The 25,141-nt window shown below is 43.9% G+C and overlaps 2 protein-coding genes across 4 annotated transcripts in view; one reads left to right on the top strand and one right to left on the bottom strand.

The window, feature by feature from the left end:
• Nucleotides 1-9,482, top strand: part of CCNB2 (cyclin B2) — a 35,172-nt gene extending 25,690 nt beyond the window's left edge. Inside the window, exons 8-9 of one of the 2 annotated variants that reach the window (XM_021082593.1) lie at nucleotides 5,110-5,220; nucleotides 8,666-9,482. In XM_021082593.1, coding sequence (XP_020938252.1) covers nucleotides 5,110-5,220; nucleotides 8,666-8,776 — 222 coding nt within the window. In that variant the 3' untranslated portion in view covers nucleotides 8,777-9,482. The remainder of the gene's footprint in view (nucleotides 1-5,109; nucleotides 5,221-8,665) is intronic. The other variant, NM_001114282.1, reaches the window with a different exon arrangement.
• Nucleotides 14,524-25,141, bottom strand: part of MYO1E (myosin IE) — a 224,461-nt gene continuing 213,843 nt past the window's right edge. For both annotated transcript variants that reach the window (XM_003353343.5, XM_021073512.1), the window contains exons 27-28: nucleotides 20,219-20,388; nucleotides 14,524-15,633 (exon numbers count right to left, since the gene is read on the bottom strand). In XM_003353343.5, the coding sequence (XP_003353391.2) occupies nucleotides 15,557-15,633; nucleotides 20,219-20,388 (247 nt within the window). In that variant the 3' untranslated portion in view covers nucleotides 14,524-15,556. The remainder of the gene's footprint in view (nucleotides 15,634-20,218; nucleotides 20,389-25,141) is intronic.

The raw sequence follows: 25,141 nt of genomic DNA, 5'->3' as shown, positions 1-25,141 counted from the left end.
CTCCCTAGTTGTTGGAGTAGAAGCTGCTGACCCATTTCTGAGCTGTGATGTGAGATAGGTGGGACTGCAGCACTCCTGCTGGGAGAGGAACCACTGAGTACTCCTCTGCCAGAGCTGTTCACTGTTGAGTGTGCTCCATTGTGCCACCTGTTACCCATTGTGTGGGCTCACAGAGTACACAGTTGTTGGCCTTGCCCTCAGCCCTGCCTGGGAATTCAGGCAATCAATCTTGGTGTCTCTCAGGCACTGTGTTCACAAATCCACCAGGGGAGGTCTGTAGGTGCAGATCCACTGAGGTCAGGTACTAGGACTACAGTAGTCATATACCTGGATCCACTTGGGAGCTGTGGAAGCAGCCTAGACCCCTACTTGACCCCCGTGTGTGTGTGTATCTGTGTGCATGTGTGTACACACATGTGCCTGCTAAGCCTATGGCTGCTGAACCTGCTCGCCTCTGCCACAGGAGCACCCCATTGTCCCCTTGAGTGTCTTGCAGGCACTGAGTTTACAAAGCCAGAAGTACTGTAAGTCTGTAATTGCATGGCTGTGGGGAGAAGGCTCAGATTCCAGCCCTGCTTCCTTAGTCTCATGGCCCCTGGGGCTCAGCTCTGATTTTAGCCCCATCTCTGCACATGGGCAACCTGCTTCTAGAATTTATAGAAGTGGTGTACTGATTGAGATTGGTCAGAGAAAGAGGCTGCTCTGGTGGGCCCTATTCCTCCCTTCATGTGCCTGTTAAAAATAGTACTTAGCTTCTATGGTGGGCATGGGGTTCTTCCACATACACCCCCAGTTGAGGCTCATGCCACATTCATGCTGTCTCCACAGAGCCAACCCTAGTCCTCTACCTGCGTATTTCTTCTAAAGCCTCAGTTTCCACACCAAGCCTCTATCTGTAGCAGCAGATGAGTGTCTCGGGGTGGGCAGTTGCAAGGAGCTAGCATGGACCCTCTGTGATGGTCTCTCTCTGATCTGCCTGCTGCAAACCGGTTGCTGTGTTCCCCTCCAAGCCTCTGCAGCTCCTTTCCTGTCCTGGCTGATCTGCCCACTGGTGAGGGTCTTCCCAGGGTGAGGGAACCTTTCCTCTTTCAGTTTCCTCCAAAGGGAACAGGTTTTATGCAGATTACCTTTTTTTTTTTTTTTTTTTTTTTAATTCTCTTTTCTCCTATCCAGTTACTTGGAGATCTTGCACTTTTTGGTGTCTGAGATCTTCTGCCACTGTTCAGTAGGTATTCTGTGAAAACTGTATTTGGTGAAAATGTATTTTTGATGTATTTGTGGGAGGAGGTGAGTTCCGTGTCCTCTTCTGTCATCATGATTCAATGCCCTGACTCTGCATCCTTAGTGGGATGTGAAGTTAGACAAAACAAAGAACCAAAAAAGGTAACATACTATGGAAGTTCCCTTTTGGTGCAGCAGGTTAAATATCCAGCATTGCTGCAACTGTGGTGCAGGTTGCAGCTGTGGCTTGAGTTCAATCCCTGGCCCAGGAACGTCCACATGCCTTGGGCACGGCCAGGAAAAAAAAAAAAAGTAGCACACTTAAAGTTTACTTAGGAGGTTTACTAATTTCTTAATAGGAGATTAGTACTAATCTGCTATTATAATTTTGAAATTATACTGTAGGAGAAAGCAAATAAACATTCATGTTATTAAGGACTAAAACTTTCACTATATGAAATATTGTTAACTTTTTTTTTTTTTTTGCTTTTTAGGGCCACACCCATGGCATATGGAGGTTCCCAGGCTAGGGGTCAAAATGGAGCTACAGCTGCCAGCCTACACTACAGCCACAGCAATGCTGGATCCGAGCCACGTCTTCGACCTATGCCACAGCTCATGGCAACGCCTGATCCTTAACCCAATGAGCAAGGCCAGGGATCGAACCTGCAACCTCATGGTTCCTAGTTGGATTTGTTTCTGCTATGCCACAATGGGAACTCCCAAAATATTGCTAACAATTAAAAACAAAAGGAAAACCCTATAATATTGTTTTAGAAAAAATAGCAAATTCATAATGAAGTTCTCAGAAACAATGACAGACCAGTTGCAATGAACATATCTTGTCCCCACATCTTGAGTACTCAGTGCCCGACCTTTAGGAACCAGGGCTCCTTTGAGAAATACCTGATTTCAGGGCTGTGGCAAGGGAAGTACCAAGGTGAGCGTAAATCAATTTTTAGCAGGTAGCAAGCACATTCTCAAAGCTCATAGGGGTCAATCATAAGGACATAGGATTTGGCTTGAATGGGCTCTTAGTGACAAACTTTGTGCACTGAAAAGCATAGTGACAGTAATATGTTATAATGCATTTAAAAAATACATAAGGAATTCCCGTCGTGGCGCAGTGGTTAACGAATCCGACTAGGAACCATGAGGTTGCAGGTTCGATCCCTGGCCTTGCTCAGTGGGTTAACGATCCGGCATTGCCGTGAGCTGTGGTGTAGGTTGCAGGCGCGGCTCGGATCCCGCGTTGCTGTGGCTCTGGCGTAGGTCGGTGGCTACAACTCCGATTCAACCCCTCGCCTGGGAACCTCCAAATGCCGCGGGAGCGGCCCTAGAAATGGCAAAAAGACAAAAAAACAAACAAACAAACAAAAAACCCACATAAGTCCATAATGACACAAAGGAAAGGAAGGAAGAGAAGTAGGAAGAAAGGCATAGCCTTTTTTTTTTTTTGCTTTTTAGGGTTATACCTGCGGCATATGGAAGTTCTCAAGCTAGGGGTTGAATTGGAGCTGCAGCTGCCGGCCTATGCCAGAGCCGTAGCAATGCAGGATCTGAGCCGCGTCTTTGCCCTACACTACAGCTCATGACAACACTGTATCATTAACCCACTGAGCGAGGCCAGGGATCGAACCCATAACCTCATGGTTCCTAGTCGGATTCGTTAACCACTGAGCCATGACAGGAGCTCCTAAGACAACCCCATTTTGTTGGCTTTAAATGACATTGACTTTTTTAAAGGATCCAGGCCAGTGACTTTGCGAACATCCACATTCTGGATTCGCCTGTGTTTCCTGATGATTGGAGTCGTGTCCAACGTTTTGGACATGAATTCTTCATAGGTAGATAATGCACGCTTCCTATTGTACCAGAGGCAGGTCAGGTAGTCCCACCACTGCTGATAGAAGCTCCATCACTGAGTTAAGGATCCGGTGTTGCTGTGAGCTGTGGTGTAGGTCGCAGACATGGCTTGGATCCTGCGTTGCTGTGGCTCTGGCGTAGGCCGGCGGCTACAGCTCTGATTTGACCCCTAGCCTGGGAACCTCCATATGCCATGGGTACGGTCCTAGAAAAAGACAAAAAGAAGAAAAAAAAAGGAAGAAAATGGGGTTGTTTTAAGTTAAAAAAAGACTAAAGACAACAATAACCAAATATACTGTGTATACCTTGCTTGGACCCTAGATACAAAAAAGTAAAAGAAAAATCTATAAAATATATTTTTGTAACAATTGGAGAAATTTCAATATTTACTAGCTATTAAATGATATTATGGAATTGTTGATAATGTTTCTTATATGGTAATGGTATTGTGACTAGGGAGGAAAATAACTTTTTAGCAAATGCTTTGGAAGTGATGTGTCATGTTCTATGCAATTGACTTTGAAATGGTTCAGCCATTTGATGGCTTCAGAATAATTACAATTTTTGCTGAACGATTTGAAAGTGAGGTGCAGACACCATGAGAGGAAGAAGAGGAGGAAAATGTTAATAACTGATGAATCTGCCAAAGAACATATAGGTGTTCATTATCTTATTCTTTGAATTTTTCTATACATTTGAAATTTTTTGACATAAAAACCTTGAGGCAGAAGAGCCACTGGTACATGTATGGTACATTGTCTTGGTACCAATAGTTCGTTTTAGCCAAATTACTCTTAGACATGCTTGCTTGTCTCTAAACCTATTAATTGTAGGCCTCCCAGTTTTCTGGGAATTGATTTCAAAATAACGGTAGTTGTGCATTATGTCGGGATTCACTCCTGCTTAGTTCCTTTTTCCTTTACGCTATTTTAGAATTAAGATTATATTATGGTTTATAGGAGTTCCTGTTGTGGTGCAGCAGAAAGGAATCTGACTAGGAACCATGAGGTTGAGGGTTCTATCCCAGGCTTCGCTCAGTGGGTTAAGGATCCGGTGTTGCCGTGAGCTGTGGTGTAGGTTGCAGACGTGGCTTGGATCTGGTATTGCTGTGGCTCTGGCATAGGCCAGCGGCTACAGCTCCAATTAGACCCCTAGCCTGGGAACCTCCATATGCCGCAGGTGAGGCCCTAAAAAGACAAAAGGCAAAAAAAAAAAAAAAAAAAAAAAAAGATTGTGGCTTATAATCTTTTCTCAGTTACATTGTGCATATGAAAGTGGTGTGTTTTAGCTTTTAGTATTTTATCATAAAACTGAAGTAAAGTCAGGTTACATATCTCCATACAAAATAAGACTGATCACTCAACAGCTGTCCTTTTGCTTGAATTCTGTTTTCGGGGAAGCTGGGCCAGAGGCTTGAGTGCTCTGTGTTCTCCAGTGCTTAATTACACAGGGCTGGACAAGAAGCCCTAGTTCTTCTGGGTTTGGGAGTTTAGATTGCTGCTTCTGGCCCAGTTCATTTCTTGATTCTGAACCTCTTTTCCTGACTGACAAAATGGATATCTGGGCTCTCAAATCCCCACCAGCCACTGCCAGGCAGGACTTTGATGGGAGGACAATATTTGAGATGTGCTGATCCCATTTCTCTTTCCTTACTGTGCAAGGGGCACTCCTTTGTTGGGTTTGTTTTTATTCTGTTCCACTTTCCATCCCCTTTAGTGATGATAGAGGTAAGCATGAAAGATTTGTTACTTGAAGTACACTACTTACCTGTGCAACTTTCTCTAAAAAATAATAAATTGGAACCTTCGTCACTTGATTTAGTCCTGCTCAGAGGCAGAGTCATCCTGCATTTACTGGCTGCTTTGCTGGTACCCTAGTAGTAGTTGGGGCTGTGCCTGAACTTCCAGCAGGTAAGAATATTTTTTAAAGCTTTTATATAAAAGCTTTAAAACATGTGTAAGATGTGCTCTTCTAAAGAAGTGGATCATTAATCTTGCCCCTTCTCTTTGTGTTGTGTTCCAGAACTTAAAGCAGCAGTATTACACTGGATACACCGAGAATGAAGTATTGGAGGTCATGCAGCACATGGCCAAAAATGTAATGAAAGTGAATGAAAACTTAACGAAATTCATTGTAAGTGCTCTTTCCTAAGCTTTGGAAAGCACTAGATTATGGGTTTTGGGTATGAGAGGATGTGTATGTATGTATGTTTGCATTTTCATGTAAACATTTTGGCATATATGAGAATCTGTTTTAGCATAAACTCTTTATGATTTTTCTGGTATAGCAGTGGATGGAGGATAGTGATAAACTCTGAGAGTTGACTTTATTTTTTGATTTTTAGTGCAGCACTTAATGGCATATGGAAATTCCTAGGGTAGGGGTCAAATTGGAACTGTAACTGTTGGCCTACACCACTGCCATAGCCCCAGCCACACCACATCCGAGCTGTGTCTGTGACCTACACCTCAGCTCATGGCAGTGCCAGATCCTTAGCCCACTGAGCAGGGCCAGGGATTGAACCTTCAACCTCATAGATAAAGCTGGGCTTGTCACTGCTGAACCACTGGGGGAACTTCCTCTTTTTTTTTTAAGATTTTTTTCTATTTTCAGGAATTCCTGTAGTGGCTCAGTGGTTAATGAACCCGACTAGGATCCATGAGGACTTGGGTTCGATCCCTAGAAAAGGCAAAAAGACAAAAAAAAAAAAAAAAAAAAAAAAGTAAAAAGACAAAGAAAATGGGTTTATTTAAAAAAAAATGGATAGTGCATTTTCTTTGAGCAAAGTGGCTTTGCATAGTGAGTACATTTAGTAGTTCCATACATGATTCTTTTTTAAAAATTACTTAATGAATTTTATTACATTTATAGGTATACAACAATCATCACAACCAAATTTATATCATTTCCATCCCAAACCCTCAGTGCATCCCCCACCCCCAACCTGTCTCATTTGGAAACCATAAGTTTTTCAAAGTCTGTGAGTCAGTATCTGTTCTGCAAAGAAGTTCATTGTGTCCTTTTTTTAGATTCCACATGTAAGTGATATCATTTGATGTCTCATTGTCTGACTGACTTCACTTAGCATGATAATTTCTAGGTCCATCCATGTTGCAGCAAATGCCATAATTTCTTTCCTTTCAATGGCTGAGTAATATTCCATTGTGTATATGTACCACATCTTCTTGATCCACTCCTCTGTTGATGGACATTTAGGTTGTTTCCATGTCTTTGCTATTGTCTATAGTGCTGCAATGAACATTGGAGTACACATGTCTTTTTGAGTCAATATTTTCTCTGGATAGATGCCCAGGAGTGGGATTGATGAATCAAATGGTAGTTCTATTTTTAGTTTCTGAGGAATCTCCATACTGTTTTCCACAGTGGTTGCCACCAATTTACATTCCCACCAACAGTGTAATGGAGTTCCTTTTTCTCCACACCCTCTCCAGCACTGTTCGTAGACTTTTTGATGATGGCCATTCTGGCTGGTGTAAGGATACACACATTCTTTTTCTCAAATTATCCTCCATCATGTTCCATCACAAGTGATTAGATACAGTTCCCTGTGCTATACAGCTGGATCTCATTGCTTATCCACTCCTAATGCAATAGTTTGCACTTAACTAACTCGAAACTTCCAGTCCATCCCATTCTCTCCCCCTTCCTCTTGGCAAACACAAGTCTCTTCTCCGAGTCCATGAGTTTCTTTGCTGTAGATAATTTCATTTGTGCCATATATTATGTTCCAGGTATAAGTGATATCATATGGTATTTGTTTTTTTGTTCGTTTTTTGTATTTTTGTCTTTTGTCTTTTTAGGCTTGCACCTGAGGCAAATGGAGGTTCCCAGGCTAGGGCTCGAATTGGAGCTATAGCTGCTAGCATACACCACAGCCACAGCAACATGGGATCCGAGCCACGTCTGCAACCTGCACCACAGCTCACAGCAATGCTGGATCCTTTAACCCACTGACCAAGGCCAGGGATTGAACCTGAGTCTGCAGAGATGCTAGTCAGATTTGTTTCCACTGAGCCACGATGGGAACTCCTATCATATGGTATTTGTCTTTCTCTGTCTGACTCACTTCACGTAGTATGAGAATCTCTAGGTCTGTCCATGTTGCTTCAAGTGGCATTATTTCATTCTTTCATATGGCTGAGTAGTATTCCACTGTGTATATGTACCACATCTTCTTAATTCATTCATCTGTAGATGGACATTTAGATTGTTTCCATGTCTTTGCTATTGCAAATAGTGCTGCAATGAGCATAGGAGTGCATGTATCTTTTTCAATGCAAGTTTTGAACAGATACATGCCCAGGAGTGGGATTTCGGGGTCATATGGTAGTTCTATATTTAGTTTTCTGAGGTACCTCCATACTGTTTTCCATAGTGATTGTACCAGTTTACATTCCCACCAACAGTGAAGGAGGATACCTTATTCTCCACACCCTCTCCAGCATGTTATTTGTTGACTTGTTAATGATGGCCATTCTGACTGGTGTGAGGTGGTACCTCCTTGTAGTTTTGATTTGCATTTCTCTAATAATCAGTGATGTTGAGCATTCTCTCATGTGCCCGTTGGCCATCTGTCTGACTTTCTTTAAAACAAGGCAGATAGGTCCAGGCCCAGTGTAGTCAGCCAGGCAGCTGTTCAATGTATTATCTACTCTCTACTCATTATGTGAAGTATGGCACACAGCAAGCAGGGAAGGCTGGCTGATGTGTCATCTAGAACAGGAAAGGTCCTTTGTACGTTGTACGTGGCCTCGGGTAAGCCTTGGGTATTGGGGTGACATCACTCAGGGCCTCTGTGCAGCAACTTTTAGTATAGTGACTGAGAGGCACCTGAGCAGCAAACATAGTGAAGGAGGAGGGTGAGAAGCCCGTTCAGGAAGCATCCTGGGGGCCTGGGCTCTGTCTTTGTGTGGCCCACCTGAGAGGAAAAGACTGCCTGCTGTCTTCTGCTTGCATGGTGCCAACTGCCAGAGCTATACCAAGGGTCTAGTGACAAAGAACAAGGCATTTGTACTAAGTGTCCTCACAGCCTGATTTGCTTCCTTACAAGTCAGCATAATTTAAACATGCAGCATGATTTAATGAGCTGCAGCACAATTTAACATGCCATGGAAGCATTCTGTGTTTTCAGTCATGAGGGTATCATCTGGGATCTAAACAGTTTTTGCCACTCTATGGCCAGCGATTGCTGCCAGTGCTGGCCAACCTGACATGTCCTGATGGCACTTAGGCATGATAAACATGCCACCCCCCAGCCTCCCAAGCCCTTGGATAGCTCATGAGAGAAAGTCTGCTCTCTGGACCTTGAAATCGTTTGATCCCCCATCACCTTGTTACCAGGAGGGCTTTAGCCATTACTAGGCATGGCAGGAAGTTGTAAGGGCCCGCATGTCCTCTTAGAGCACTTGCTGCTTTCAGTGATTTGACGTCATGATACTCTTTGGAGACTCTGGGTCTGGCCCTTTGATCTTTGGAAATTAGACTAGGAATAATGTATGTGGTGGTGGTGGTGGTGGGGAGCTCCTGATGTGTGCTTAATCACAGATGACTTCTGCAGGCCATCAAGAATAAATACGCAAGCAGCAAACTCCTGAAGATCAGCACGATTCCTCAGCTGAACTCAAAAGCCATCCAAGAGCTTGCCTCACCTCTGATGGGACGGTCCTAGGCTGCTGGGAAGAGCGCTTCGTCTGTGCACTTTGTCTTACTAACTTTGTATATATAGTCCTTTTGTCTTATTTCATGAAACCTTTTCTCAGACCTGTTTTCTAAATGTATATTGAGACTGGAGGTGAGAGATTAAAAACTTGTCTTCAAAATGTTAAGTTTGAAGATGCCCAGTAGATATCCAAGTGCAAAAGACAGAAAGTACAAGACTTGAGTTCAGTGGGAGAGGTGAGGACTGTAGATAATGCAAGTAAGAATAAGTGGCATTCAGACAGCATTGAAAGCTTTGGGGGCAGGTGCCATCACCCAAGGAAAGCATGGAGTTGTAGAAGAGATCAAGTCCCAGAGCAGAGCCCTGGAAGGAACAGCATTTGGAAGTGGAGTACTGGGGACCCACAAAAGAGACCAAGAGGAAGCAGCCAGTATCCAAGGACAAAGTCTAGAAGAAGAATATGCTGTCACAGGACCCAAGAGAAGAAGTATTTCAGAATGGAGGGAGTGGGAAGCTGGGTCAAAGGCTGCCAAGAGGTCAACTAGGAAAAGGATTGTATTTGGTCACATGGAAATCTTTGGTGACCTTAACGGGATCAGTTTCACTTTTCATCTCTTGGATGCAGTTTGTCTATGTTTAAAAAAAAAAAATTGTTTTTAAGCATTTAAAACAAAGTATATTGAGGAAAATTAAAGCTATTGATTTTCTTAAGGCATCCCGTGTGTATTTATTTTTGTAGTCTATGTTAAAGAACTCAAAGCTTACTTTGAGTAATTTCTTTTTGAGCTGTTAAGAATAGCATGTGAATTATTGCCCTTATGGCTTTGGGAAAGACCTTCCCACTGTTTTCTCAAACAGAAAACACTAGAATTTGACTTCAGTGATTGCTCACCCATTCCTAAAATCCGTGAATATAAAAGCTTGGTTCATTATATAAAATGTGACATGAGAGGATAAGCTTGACAATTCCTTTCTAGAACCTATTTATTCTCTCATTAGGAACACCTGGCCCACTAGGGCAATGGCTTGCAGAAGTAATCCTCATAAAGTGTTTCACTCAAAAGGCACCGTTGAGACCAAGAATAGCAGTCCTGTGGGACCACAGCTGGAAAAAGGAACAGGGCCTGTGACATCCTGTTAAAGGTGAAACTTGGAATCCTGTTCTATGTTTTTTTCTTGGTTTGTTTTTTTGGTGGACATTTGATTACCTTAAACATTGTTTTCTTTTTTTTTCTTTTGTCCACAGCATATGGAGGTTCCCAGACTAGGGGTCTATTTGGAGCTGTAGCCTCTGGCCTTCGCCAGAGCCACAGCAATCTGGGATGCAAGCTGCCTCTGCGACCTACACCACAGCTCTCAGCAACGCCGGATCGTTAACCCACTGAGCAAGGCCAGGGATCGAACCCGCAACCTCATGGTTACTAGTCGGATTTGTTAACCACTGAGCCACGACGGGAACTCCAAAACATTGTTTTCTATAGGGGAATGTATTCTCTCAGTCTCCAACCCACTAAACTAAAAAAAAAAAAAGAAAACCAACCAAAAAACCAATCTATAAAATAAGTCTCTTATAGCAGTGACTCTCCAAACTACTAGTTCAACAAGATGTTTGGTTTTTTTGAGAGAGAGGAGTTAGATACATTGGGGAAACATTGCAAACTCATGTAAGATTTGTAAAGGCTGAGAAGCTTTGCAGTAAACTCTTTTAACGCAGTGTTTCTCCAACCGAGGGAGTGTGGTAGAAGCAGGTACCTTGCTTTGTGACTCAGTGGTGCCACGTGTCTTCTCCTTCCTGGAAGAAGCGCCTGTCTCCAGCGAGGTCTGGCTGTGGCCCCCTCCCTGGACAGCCCAGGGTTGCCTACCTGGTAAGTCAAACGTTGGGAGCAACTGGGTGTCTTTCTATGTTAAGTCCTAGTATAAAGCTTTATAAATAACTCTTGTTGAATTAGTGAAGCTTGTTCCCATGGCAGCCTTAGACCGACTTAGTCACAAGTGTGAATGGTAACGAAGTGAGACCGTGAGAGGGAGCTTTTCTGGCTCTCAAAGCAGTTATTTCCTGGGGATGCTTGAGCTCCAACTTCTCATCAAAAAAGGATGGGTGTTGTAGGCGTATTCCAAAGACATTTATAGCTTCTTTATTACATATTTTGCTTAGTTAAATATTAAATACCCTGACTCAGGAAATTCATACTTCCAGGATGTTATAAAAAAAAAGACCTTTAAGATACTTATATGCCAAGCAGGCACCCAAAAGTGAAGCGTTATATATGTGAAATAAGCTGTAAAAGTGGAAAGCATAATATCATAAAAACTGAAATTAGAACTAGATGATGTAACCCCAGGATTTGAAGATCAGACCCTGAAGCTGAGTTGCTTGGGTTTAAGTCTCCTTAGCAGAGTCTAAGCTTCTGTGGCCTCTGTGCTTGTTTCTGTGTCTGTAAAATGGGGATAAGAGCCTCTGCCCCAGAGTGTTGTATTCAAGGATGTCCAGGATCTGGAGATGCTCGAACTTAGTGGTCATTATTTTAAGAAGCTTGATGGTCTGGAGAGAGATGGACTCTGAATGTTCACAGTATGTTAGGTATGGCTCTTGCACATCACAGTAGTTTACAAATATATATCTGTCGAGTCATATTTGTGAGGGTGTTTTTTGTTTTGTTTTTAGGTTTTTGATTTTTGAGAGTAAGATATTAGAAGTTTAAAGGTTGACAACTGGACTATCATTTCCTCAATGTTTGTTGAATTGAAGACAAAGATTAAAATCATGGGCCTTGGGGTCAGATCAGGGTTCAAATGGTAGCTCCTCTGGTTGAGAGCTGTGACCTCGGGCGAGGTAGTGAATTGTCCCGCGCCTTCTCATTTGCAAAGTCGAGGTTTTAGATGGCGACATGCTGGGGTAAGTAGGTTCCTTATAGTAGGAGGGAAAGGTGTCAAAATGAGCTGGGAGGAATAAAAGCTCCTTAAATTTAAGAGGAAGCATGAAGACCAGTCAGGCCTTGGGAGAAAACATAAGGACAGAGGGGGCAGCCAGGCAGAGTGGCTCCCATTCTTGTGACTGCAAAAGTGAGAGGTGCCAGTAACACCATTAGGCTTGCCACCAGAGATGCACCGTCCATGCTCTGCTCTGAAACTCGCACTCCATCCCTGTTCACCCATGAAACCGCCCAGAAAACCACCTGCACTAGAGGCGGGGCTAGCCCCAGTCTGCCCAGTGCCACTCAAGTCTGGAAGAGTTGAAGGGGTCACAAGGGAAGGGATGTGGATTATATACGTGCCCTGCTCCGCAGTGAACCAGTAGAGATGGTAAGTTCTATGACTGCATAGCTGTCCACTTGTTCTTGTGAGCACTTCTGCCTGGAAGGAGCCATGGCCAGGAGGGAGCTCTTTGCCTGCACTGTGGGCAAGCTGCCCTGTGCAGAGACTAACTGTCCCCTAGTGGAGACCTCTCAGCCCCCTTGCATTTGAAGCCCTGTGCCTAGGTTCTTCCTGGCCAGCTGAATTGGAGTAGACTGTGCACTTTGGAGGGAATGTCCTTTAAAAAGGAAACTGCACTTGGTAACAGTGCTGGGTCCTGTAAGATCGGGTGGGTGTGGGCGGTCTTCACCCCTGCTTGTCGGGGAGCAAGCTTGTAAGGAAGTCTCAGCTCTGCCCTCTCTATGGGTGTCAGTCTCACTTCCCCAGTACTGTGAAGAAATGGCCCTTTGCCTAATGTTTCTAGAAAGTCAGTTGTCCTCTCTGATGCACCCCACATTCACAGTACTCCCTCTGTGATCCTCGAAATGTGGCTGGTTTTAGTAAATCTATGAGGTCAAAATTCTTTGCATGATAATACTAGGATATTGTTTTTTCTTTCTTTTTTTCTTTTTTTTTTTGCCTTTTAGAGACGCACCTGTGGCATATGAAGGTTCCCAGGCTAGGGATCAAATTGAAGCTACAGCTGCCGGCCTGCACCTCAGCTACAGCAACACCAGATCCGAGCCGCATCTGCGACCTACACCACAGCTCATGGCAACACCAGATCCTTAACCCACTGAGCGAGGCCAGGGATCGAACCCACGACCTCATGGTTCCTAGTCAGATTCGTTTCCATTGCGCCATAATGGGAACTCCTAGGATATTGTTTTTATTACTCATTCTGTCGGGAGTTTATGGTGGATTCTTCCAGAGGCTATATGACATGCAATGATGGAATCTGTGTGTTCGCTTGGTGTTTTAAAATTTTTGGTAAATACTGATAGCTAGAATGCACAAAAGCAGAACTCGGTAATATGGGAGAGGGGTTCTGAGGCCAAAGTGTTCGGGAACTGCTAGTCCGTAACTAGTATGAACACTTCTGCCCTAGGGTCCAAGTTCAAGCTTGCTCATGGTCCTTGGTTAGTTTAAACCATGGGCTGAAAGGATCTATCACATTTTTGTAATGAATTTTCTACTGCATGCACCCACATGCCCCTTCTTAGCAGGATGGCAAGTTCTAGAAGGCAGGGAGGGCCTTAATCCTCCTTATGTTATCCCTGGTTAAGTGATTCCCAGACTACTCTCATGTCTAACTGGACAGTGAACAAAATGGCAGGCCTGGCTAGATCTAAGATTGAGAGGAAATCTATGTTTAATTCTTTACCTCTAAACTTCAGTTCAGTCACCTATTCAGGCAACACTCCTCAAGCATTTCTTTGAGCCCAGCCCTCCTGGGCGAGGTGCATGGGAGTTAGGACAGGGGCTTATGGTAATCCAGGAAGGCCATCTGTGTGGTCCTGCCCCTGAGAAAGCAGTCAGCACCTGGAGGCTGTGGGGAGTCCATGAAGCTCCTCCTTCAAATTCTCTTTCTATCTCCTTCCTCTCACCCTCAGTGAGTCCAGTAATGTGAAATTGAAAGTCCCTTGTAGAATATTAGAGAGACTATTAGGACTGTAATAGTAAGACTTAATATTAGTCTTAGTAATACTAAGACTATTACCTTTCCTTGCATCATCACATTATGGTTTTATTTTTCTTTCTCTTAACTGGTCATAAAATGGAACTGAAATATAACTTAAACATTTTTTTTAGTGTTTGCAAATGAAGTTTGCTCTCTGTTCTTGAAGACAGAATCAAATTATTTACTTTGTCCCAAATTCAGATTTTTCCCCCAACATATAACTCCTGATAATTTTCTTCCCATGGACTTGGGGATCTTAAAATGACAAAAAGGTGGGTGCCATCAAATCCTACTTTCCCAGGAGCTTAACAATGGCTGAGGCAACTGGGAGAAGGAGAGGTCGAGAAGTGGCGGTCCCTCGTGACCACTCCCTTATTGATGGACATGACATTGTTCCCAACTTCTTACCACCACTGCAATAAATGCTGCCTTACTAAAGTACCATAGACTGGGTGGCTTACCAGCAGGAATTTACTGTCTTACACTTGGACAGTCTGGAAGTCCAAGATGCAGGTGTTGGCAGGGATGGTTTCCTCTGAGGGCCGTGCAGAACTGTCTCAGGCCCCCTCCCTGGCTTGTAGGTGGCTGACTCTTCACATGATCTTCTCCCTCTCTGTGTTGATCCGTGTCCAAATTTCTTTCTTCTTCTTCTTCTTCTTTTTTTTTTTTTTAATCAGGATACTGGTTGCATTGGATTAGCCCACCCTACCCATGAACTCATTTTGACCCTATTACCTCCATAAAGACCTTATTGCCAAGTAAGGAGCTGGGGTTAGGACTTCAACATACCTTCTCTTGTTGAAGGGACACAACTGAACCCAGACAAACCACATCATGAAAGGACAAGGTGGTTCACTGATTCCTTTATTTATTTAGGAGACAGGGGGAGGGGACTTGGGGGGGGCAGCACAGAAAAGAAAATTACCTATGGGAGAGGGTTGGGAAGAGTTGGCAGGGCCTGAGCTAGAAAGCAGTTAACACTGATTCTATAGCTGAAAAGGAGTAGTGCACTTTTGTAAGTACCTGGTGTGAGTTTTGTAATAAAACCTATCTTATGAATAAGTACAGTGGAATACTACTTAGTACATTCTTACATGTTTCTACCTTCTTGAGATTTTTATATGTACAGTATATGATCTGTTTTTATAAATGTACAGCTTGAAAAAAAAGAGATCTTTCTTGTAATAGGTACAGCATTAAACACAAAAACCAACATGGGCCAGCCACATTCCAACTGAAGACCCAGAGAAAGCCTGGCCAACAGCCCAGCCCCAGTGCCTGCAGCCCCGTAGCCCGGCAGCCCTGCTGGTCCAGGCAAAGTGTAAACCAGTGCCCGTTGCACCTGTGGGCTCAGCGGGCTCTTGGCATTTGCATGGGAAGTGCCCACTCACGCCAAGCCCCCCCCCCCGCACAGAGTGAGTCCTCCCTGAGGGAAGGTGGCAGAGGAATGTGTATGTCAGGTAAGGAAACAAGAGATCAAAGAAATGTGCTCTTTAACTAAAGGCACTTGTCAGCGGCCGCCTACAGCTATTCCCTGGGCCTGGTGAGCGAGCAGGTACTGTTTTGATAGAGTCAGCGAGGTCTGAGTGGACCTCACCTGTCCTCTCACCAGGTTTAAATAGAATAAATAAATCTTAGTGGGTGCTTGTTTGCCCTCCTGGGTTCCTGTGAATAGGCTACCTTTTAGGATCAGCTAAGGAGTGACTCCCTGTTCCCAACCCAGCTTTTCAAGGTCCTCCATGGGGAAGGTGCCAGAATAGCTCCAGGCCTTGCAGAAGCAGTTGCTCACTATGGATCAGGAGAGCCCCCAAATGTCCCCTCCCCTGTCTGTGCCTGAAGCTCCTTCGTCCCATGCATCAGTGTCTCTTTGTGCCTCAGATCTTGGTCACGTAGTTGTTGGGGAACAGGCCTTGTTTGCCTCGTAGTCGCCCCGTCCACCAGCCAGAAGGATCTGCAGGGACACAGAGGTGGTGGAGGTGAAGGCCAGCAAGGCTTTCTGCCCTGGCCAGAAGCACCCTGCTCCTGAGGGTGCATCCCACAGGCAAAGGGGCTGGACTCCATCCAAGTTCTCTCCCCCTCCCCACCCCCCGGCCAGCTTTTTAGGGCTGCATCCTCAGCACATGAAGTTCCCAGGCTAAGGGTCAAACTGGAGCTACAGCTGCCCACCTATGCCACAGCCATAGCCACGCCAGATCTGAGCTGCATTTGTGACCTACACCACAGGTCATGGCAACGCTGGATCCTTAACCAACTGAGCGAGGCCAGGGATTGAACCCACAACCTCATGGACACTAGCTGGTTTGTAACCTGCTGAACCATGATGGGAACTCCCAAGAAGTGAGGTTTTGCTGCCAGTCTCCAGCTGTCAGTCCCCTGAGCTCTGCCCAGCGTCACAGACAGGCTGGCCACTCTTCTCGGGGCCTTCCAGCCTCCCCCCACAAGTAGTCCTTCCTCTGGAGATGGCTCCAATCCTGCTTCCCTGCTTTTCTTGAAAGGAGGGCTTCTCCTCTTGCACCTTTCACACCCCTCATGCCATCCTGGAATCTTTCTGGGAGAACTGCTCTGCAACTTCATAATCCTTACTTCCTGGATTAATCCCACTCCCTTCACCAGTAGTATTTACTATACATTCTCCCAGACATTTTTCTGTGATTATTTACACATTCATTTTAAACAGGCCATTCTATATCTTACTCTTTCACATCTTGCTTTCCAATACTCAATAATATTTCCATGTCTGCATCTCTTTCCTTAAACAGCTGCCTTGTATGCCAAAATTTATATAACCATTCCCCAATGGATGGACACCTGTTCCCCAGTTTTTCACTATCAATGCACTAAATGTCCATGCATATATCTTTATGCTCATGTGCAAGTAGTTCTGTAGGATAGATTTCTGGGCCAAAACAAACAAACAAACAAACAAACAAACAAACAAACAAAAAAACAACCCAGGACTATCTATTATCTTTTGTAAGAAAGTACAATTTTTTGTAATAGGTAAAACTTTTATGAGTACTTTCACAAGTACAAAAGGACAGTGAAAATAGCCACCAAGATCCCTTCTGGGAAGCCAAGCACTGCTACCTATTTCTTGCGCTTTCTTCCAGAGATATTGCATGTTTATAAAAACAAGTGTTTATAAAAACACTACACCTTTTTTCTGGCTGTGTCTGTGGCATGCAGAAGTTCTCTGGGCCTGGGATTGAACTTGAGCCACAGCAGTGACAATGCCAAATGCTTAACCACTAGGACACCAGGGAATTCCAAAATCATCCCCTTTTGTACACAAATGATAGCACACTATATTACATGTTTAGTACTTTTTTAAAAGTTTAATCATATATACTAAAGATCATTTCACATCTGTATATAAAGAGCTTCTGTATTCTACAGCTGCTTATGTGCCACTGTTCATATCATTTGCCTATTTTTCTATTGGTTGTTGGTCTCTGTCTTGTTGAGTAGGAGTTCTTTTTCTATTTGTGGACCTGTTGTATGAGTTACAAATATCCCTCTTCTCATTTTTATTAACTTTTTATGATATTTTAATATTTAAGGAGTTGAATCAAATGATCTATTACTTTATGGCTTCCTCATTTTCTATTGCTTTTGAAAACCCTTTCCCACACCGATAGTATATAAAAAAGAAAACCCTGCCATCCTTACTTCTAGGACTTTATGTTTCTTTTATGCATGTAAATATTTATTTGGGACTTAGCTTGGGGGAAGGGGTTAATAAATAAATCCAAATTAATCATTTTGACATGGGAATTCTACAAGTTGAAAATTTCCTTCCCCAAAATCTATTCTGGCAGTAAATAGTGAAAGAAGGTACCTATTTCTCTAACCCCATATATTAGTTGTTTTTTTTTTTCCCCAGTGACAAAATCCACAAAGTTCCAAAAATTACAAGTTTTCTGTATATCATTTGATGGCAAAACTTGACCTGAACTGACATGGACTTGTTTATGATGTCTCTTTCCACTGAGTGTGGATGCTCTTATGTTCCCCAGTAGAATTACTGAGGCTGATCCAAGCTGATTCCCTGGGACCCGCAGGGGTTGTTATATACTATATGTGTATGTAATGCATCATTATTAACTTCTCCAAAGCTCCCATCCCCAATTCCAGAAACTCAGCTGGCAGGATTTGGATAGGCAATGTGGACTCGCCCACATTTTAATCTTTATTGATGTCACAAGTGAAATGCTGTGCTTTGCATTTCATTGATGATTAAGGAGGCTCTGCTGTGCATTGACTGCTCAAGAGCCTTTTGTCTGCTCTGGGGCTGGATTATTTGTCTTACTATTTTACATGGAGGAGCTATTTATATACGTAAGACATTTTTTCCTAGTCTGTTTTCTATAACTTTGCTCTTTGTGCTATTCACCATAGAGAGTTGTTTTTGTGTTTGTGTTTTTGCTGCACCCACAGCATGTGGAAGTTCCCAGGCCAGGGACTAAACCTGAGCCACAGGAGTGACAATGCCAAATCCTTAACTGATAGGCCACCAGAGAACTCCCCACTATAGAGGTTTTAATCGAGCGTTTTTATGAGGTTAAATCCTGTATGGTTTTTATATTTGACATCTTCCATAGGAAGGCTTTTCTCACCCAAAGATTAATATAATAGCCTAGGTTTCTTTTTAAGAATTTTATAATTTAGTTGTATGTTCTTTAATTCATCTGATATTTATTTCATGTGAGACAGAGATCAAATTTATTTTCTTTTCAAAATGGAAAGTAATTATCCTTTCCTCTGCTTTCAAATGACACATTTATCATATATTAAGCACCTTTGCACACAGGTCTGTTTCTGGACACTGTTCCATCTCATTTATCTATTCGTTGATTCCTACACTCATACCACACTGTGTAAACTATAGTGATAATTTATAGCATATTTTGATAACTGCTAGAACTCTATATTACTCAAAATACATAATTATTTTAATTAAACCCAGTACATGTTTCTAGAAAATTTTGAAAATATTGAGAAATAAAAAGAAAGTAATACTCGCTTAAAATTCAACACTTGAGACTGCTTTAACATTTTGTTTTTTAAAACAGTAACTTTAAAAAACAGTTTTTCTATTTTTACAAAAATGAGGCTGTGGTCCACAGTCTCTAAGCTAACATTTTTCTTTTCTTCATAAACATTTTACTTTACTTCTGCATCATTACCTTTAAAACAGAAATTTTTGCAGCACAGTTGACTACATGCATATGGCAAAACTTATTAAACTAATCCCTGTCACTGGATATTAAGTCATTTCCTCTGTTTTTGCTGAACAAAGCTGGTAATCAAAATCCTGTTTGTATTACTAAGAGTTCATTTCAATACTTATTTTTATTCCAACTTTTAAAGAAGGATATGAAAATACTAACACCTGTAGAAAATCATCTGGTTGAAGGAGATAAAAATTGCACCCAGGGGCCATTTAGAAGGAGGACAGTCCTGGAACCTAGAATCCTGGGAGAGAGCCCAGGTGTTTCCTAGAACTGCCCTTGGCCACCTCTTCCTGAAAGCTAGCCCTGCCGAGGACACTGTCCACGCAGGCTGTCCTTGTTCTGCTTAGACCCCTTGGATGGCTCCTCTCTGTCTGGACAACTTCTCTTGAGTCGGACACCCAGGGCCCCCATGACCAGGCCACCTGGCTTCATCTCATCCCACTGACATCTCCTCAAGGATTCTGCAAGCTGGTCCGGTGCTGGCTCACTTTCTTACAACAACCCACTCTTTGTGGCCTCCATGGCTCCTCTCTCTGTCTCTTTCCTCATCCCTCACTACAAATACCATTTCCTTTATGGTCCTTTTTCCAACATCCTAAAGGTAGGAGTTAGCTTTGTTTTTATGCTTCCATAAAGCAGTAATGTTTGGTTATATGTATATTCTAACATCATCTCTACCAAAGTAATAAAGCATTCAGCCAAGCCCACAGGCCGCTTTTATCGTGGATGTTATAGGTTACCTCCCTGGCTTCCATTCCATCAACCTTCATTATGAGGAGGCCATGAAGTCTGGGTGGGAAAGACCTAACTCCCATTTCCTAGGGCAGTTCCTACCAGCTCTAACCTCGGTCTTGCTATAGAAATGGCTCAGGGATGGGCACATTTGGTCCAGGTAAGCCTGACTTACCTCTGCAAGGTTCAATTAGAGAAACCCATAAATCCCCTTTGCACATGAACTAGTTTTTTTTTTTTTTTTTTTTTTTTTTTTTTTTTTGTCTTTTTGCTATTTCTTTGGGCCGCTCCCGCGGCATATGGAGATTCCCAGGCTAGGGGTTGAATTGGAGCTGTAGCCGCCAGCCTACGCCAGAGCCACAGCAATGCTGGATCCGAGCCGTGTCTGCAACCTACACCACAGCTCACGGCAACGCCGGATCGTTAACCCACTGAGCAAGGGCAGGGACCAAACCCGCAACCTCATGGTTCCTAGTCAGGTTCGTTAACCACTGTGCCACGACGGGAACTCCTGAACTAGTTTTTATAACAATGTAACAATGACATGGTCCAAGCCAGCCATGCACTTACCTTCTTTGATAATATCGATAATGTCATTGGCATTGAAGCTGAGTTCGTCTGTGTCCTGAGCATCATAGGCGTACAGAGCCTTGCACTGTGGCACCTGAGGCTTGGGCTTGGGCTGGGGTTTGGGTCTGCCCCCTGCTGGGGGGGGCCGGCTGGTTGTTTGTCTCCGGACCCTGTGGAGAGAGTGGAGGCAGGTAAGATGGGGGCCAACAGGAGGCAGCAGCACTGTGTGGTGGTTTAGAGCACGGGGCCAGGCCTGGCTAGCTCACATTGAAGCCCAGCTCCATCCTTAGGGCATGTCACCCCCTAAATTTTCTTTGAGAATAAAACATCCTCCCAGACAGAATCATTGTGATAGCACAGAGTTAGTGCTTCATAAACATTGGCTGCTGTTACCATGTCCCCAGCATGGAAGGAAATGTGGAAAAGACTCATATTCCTACCAAAGTTTATAAAACATATTTATACATCTAAATGATAATAAAACACAGTCACCTACCTATGTGCAGAAACCCCCAGCAACTGCAGAAACAGAACTTTGCCACAGAAGCCTGCAGGTGCCTCTCAATTGCAATCTCTTTCAGAATGAGCCCCTAGCTTGAATTTTGTATTAGTAATTCTGCTTTGCTTTGTAGTTTTACCACACATGTAAGTATATCTTTTTTTTTTTTTTGCTTTTTAGGGTCACACCTGAGGCATATAGCGGTTCCCCAGGTTAGGGGTCTAATCACAACTACAGCTGCTGGCCTCTGCCACAGCCACACCAGATCCGAGCCACATCTGCGACCTACACCACAGCTCATGGCAACACTGGATCCTTAACCCACTGAGCGAGGCCAGAGATCGAACCTGCAACCTCATGGTTCCTAGTCGGATTCATTTCCGATGTGCCACGACGGGAACCGTGCATGTAAGTATATCTAAACAACACTCGTAGTTTGCCTGGTTTTTTTTTTTTTTAACTAATATAAAATGAATCCCTTGCAATTACATTTTTGAGATGAATACTGTTGATGCATATGGTTGTGATTGATTCATTCTCATTGCTTTATACTATTGCATTGCACAAATATGTCACAATTTACTTATCCAGTCTATGGTTGATGGTCATTTGGGGTGATTCCAATTTCAATACCAAAAAACTGCTTTTTGCAAAAGTTTATCCAAAGTAATTCCTCAACATCAGCACTGTTGACACTTTGGGCAGATAATTCTTTGTTGCGGGAGCTGTCCTATGCCCTGTAGGGGGTTGAGCAACATCCCTCACTTTTACCCCTTACTTTCTTGTCCTGGTCATGATCATCAAATACATCTCCAACTGAATCCTTAATCCAGGTCTTCTAGCTTTAAATGTATTCTTTCTGTATACTCTGCTTCCTCTAGTCCCCTTTGTACGTTGTCTCAAAGGCATGTAACTACAACTTGTTCCTAATTAGTGAGATCTTTAAACATGTCTGGAACAACTATTTATTAAGTATGTTCATAAAAAGCATTTACAGAATGCACCTAGGAACTAGAACTATAGAAAACATCTCCTTGCTTAAGGACTAACCAAAGCAAAGCCTACATTCATTTGCTTATGGAAGAAACTTAAGATTTCTTCTAAGAGGGGCTGGCTGTGCGGTCTGACTGGGCCTGTTAATACCTGTGGCAGGAGGGAGGCAAAGGGAGGGCATGTCCTGGGGTCTGAGTTCTGGAAGGAAAAAGCACACCCAGTTTTGATCTGTGCTCTGAAGAGGCCAGAGCCCCACTATCCTTGCAGAGGTCCTGAAATAATAGATGCTACTGGGTGCTGTTGAGCAAGTCGGATCACGAGGGGGTGGCTGGAGGTGAGGGGGCTCTGGCTGCCAGCTGAGTGAAGGACTGTCCCCAGCAGGAGCAGGGTTCCTTGAGGGCTGGGGAGTGAAGCCCAAGGTAACTCAGGCTCCACTCTTCTCAGGAAGTGAGAAGTATCCCATCTCCACCAGGCACTTTTCTTTTATCATAGAGGAAAGACATTGTATAAAGGGTTAGCGTGACATCATTTCCTTCCTCGTCTATTGGAAATCCCCATTCCCTGCTTGAGAAGTGCTTGCTTCTCTGAAAGCTGGCTGGACAGCTTTCAGATTAATTAAGCAACCTATGTATTAGGGATGTGTCAGCATTTGGTTAATAAGAGCCATTAGCCTTATCCCAGAAGTCATCTGATTTCCCAGCAACAGGAATAGAGGGGAGTGGGGGTAGAGTGTGCATTAGAACACTCTGGGAAGGAGGAAGCCTCCCGCCCAGCAGTTCTAGGGAGCAGGGTTGGGGGTGGGGAGCACATGAACATAGGCACAAACATACTCTCTAAATATTCACAGATGGAGATTTGGCCTCTTTCATGTCCAGGGGAAGAAACCTATCACCATACATGCAGGTTGATGAGGTGGCTGGAGCCCATAAATACTAGGACCTAGATGTATTTTCTGTGCAGGAGGCCCCTCTGTGTGGAGACAGAGCTGGGTGACTTTCTGAAGGGAAGGGCCTCCCTGCCTGTAGCCATCCTGGGAGTCACCCCCTTCTTCCAGTGTCCATTTGCCTCTAGCTTTGCCTAAGGCTGCCCAGTTCCCTCCCCCTTCCCAGCTGCTTCCTTTTGGGGCTTCCTGAACATCATCCCAGCTCAACCCTTATTTGTTCACCTCGCTGTCCACTGAAAACCCTTCTGACAGCGTCTTTCCACTCCTGTCCTACAAAATCCCTGCCAGGTGTGGCCCTGCTCCCTCCCGGCCCGCTGCAGGCCACACTGGCGTCTTCCTTTCTTCATACAAGTCTAAGCCTTGGTTGGGGTTAGGACCGCCATCCATATACTCCTATCCTACATCATATCTACTGTGAAAAATATGCTTCCCCCCTAAGATTGGGAACAAAGCAGGAATATCAGCTCACTCATTCTGTTCAATGCCCACTGGAAGCTCTAGTCAGAGCAATTAGTCAAGAAAAATAAAAGGCATTCTGATTGGAAAAAAAGTGAAAATACCTGTATCTCTAGATGAGGTGATCTTGCATAGAGGAAATTCTAAGAAATACACTAAAAACCTTGTTAGAATAAAAAAATTCAGCAAGATTATAGAACACAAGATCCCACGTATAAAAATAAACTGTATTTCTAGGCACTAGTAATGAACAATCCAGAAATGAAATTGAGAAGACAATTCCACTTACAATACACAAAGAGAATATAATACTTAGGTGTAAATTCAACAAAAGAAGGATGACTCTACTTGTATGAAATGTCCAGAGAAGGCTAACCTACATTGACATAAATGGTGGCTCTTTCCTGTTTAAATGTCCTCTGTGACCAGAAGGGGTACAACTGTTCCAGTAGGGCAGCACCTTGGTAAAGTAAGCCAGTTACAGCAAAGCCCTCCTTCTCACTGGTCTCTCCTGTCTCATTCTCACATCTAAGTATGTCTTCAAGTATGTCTTCATTCTTCTTGTGAGTATCAAAGGATGGGATGTGGTCTGGGAGCCCCTGCCTGGAGCTCTGAACAAGGAGCTATGCTGGGTATTTTCAGACACTGCTTCATATAACCTCACAACACTCCCATGAAATGACTGACATGGGTTTCTGGAATTTCCTGCTGGCTTCATCAGTGGATGGCATGATGCATATGCATTAGGCTCCCAGGACTCCAGCCACATTAACCTGTCTGGTCCCTTTCTTCACCCCCAACCAGCACTGCTAATGCTTGCTCAGCCTTTGGATCTTGTCTCACTGCCTGCAGCATCCTCTGATAGTGTGCACCTGCTTAGAGTGAGGTGGGGGGTTATCAATGCAGCAGGACAGTAAGTTCCACGGGGGTGAGGCCTGTTCTCACCACTGTAGCCCCTGGACCTGGCATGAGGCTGAAGACTGGCCTCAGGCTGCATGTTCTGAGTTATGAAGGAGGAGCAGAAGGGCACTGGCTTGAGTCAGAATCAGTGCACTTGGTTTGAGGCCCAGCTCTGCCGCTGGCCGACATGTGACTTGGGCCCATTACTTCGCCTCTTTAGGGATCAGTATCTTCACAGGTTAAAAAAAGGGGATTCAGACAATGGTCCCGGGCTGTTTTTCTAAGAAGGCTTTACAGAGTGTTCTCAGCAAGATCCTGTCAGATGCACCTCGGAACATAGGAAGCCAGCACTGAGGGGCGATCACTGTCTCACTCCTTCACCACACTGCAGGCCTGGAAACCACTACAAACATCAGTCAGTGGCGAGAACAGCCATTTATTTCATTTCCTCAGTTTGGTCGGACAGACTCAACCTTCAACCCAGGCAATCTCCCTCCACCACTAGGTGGCGATCCTGTGCAATCAATAACGAGGAGAGGCTTTCGGAGAGCTGCCAGAATTGATTAACGGGGCTAGCTAGGTGCCTGCAGACTCCACCCACAGTCATGAAGAAGGGATCCAGACTTTCTTGCAGAGTAAACAAGATCCTCGTGCTGAGGCTTCAAGAACTGGCTTAGCCTAGCCGGTGAAAGTGGGTCGTTATACCTTCAGGAATTTTGTGGATCAGTTGTTAAAAAGAGCCATTATTAAAGATGAAATGGAACATACATAATTGAATATATTAAAAGCAAAGGCAATAAATATTCATAACTTGACCCTTCCTAATTATTTCACCACACTTTACATCCATCCATGCTCTTGAAGTTATTGTCTTCTGCCTACATATAGTGGGAACACTGCACGATGGTGGGTGACTGCGTGTCTCCTCCCAGCTCTGGGACCAAGGATACACCCTGGTTGCTTGAAACTGGCCTTAGCAAGAACAGAAACTGACAAATGTTACAACTCAGGTCTTTCCATCCCCAGAGAGCTGTCTTCACAGCACACCACTGATCCCACGCTACCCTTGGGATAACTCACTTTCACTGGTCTAAAAGCGGTTTGCCTAGATTTATTTTGTAGTGGATATGCA

The sequence above is a fragment of the Sus scrofa genome, chromosome 1 (genome assembly GCF_000003025.6).
Source record: "Sus scrofa isolate TJ Tabasco breed Duroc chromosome 1, Sscrofa11.1, whole genome shotgun sequence".
Taxonomy (NCBI): Eukaryota; Metazoa; Chordata; class Mammalia; order Artiodactyla; family Suidae; genus Sus; species Sus scrofa.
This window is presented reverse-complemented; position numbering and strand designations above follow the sequence as displayed.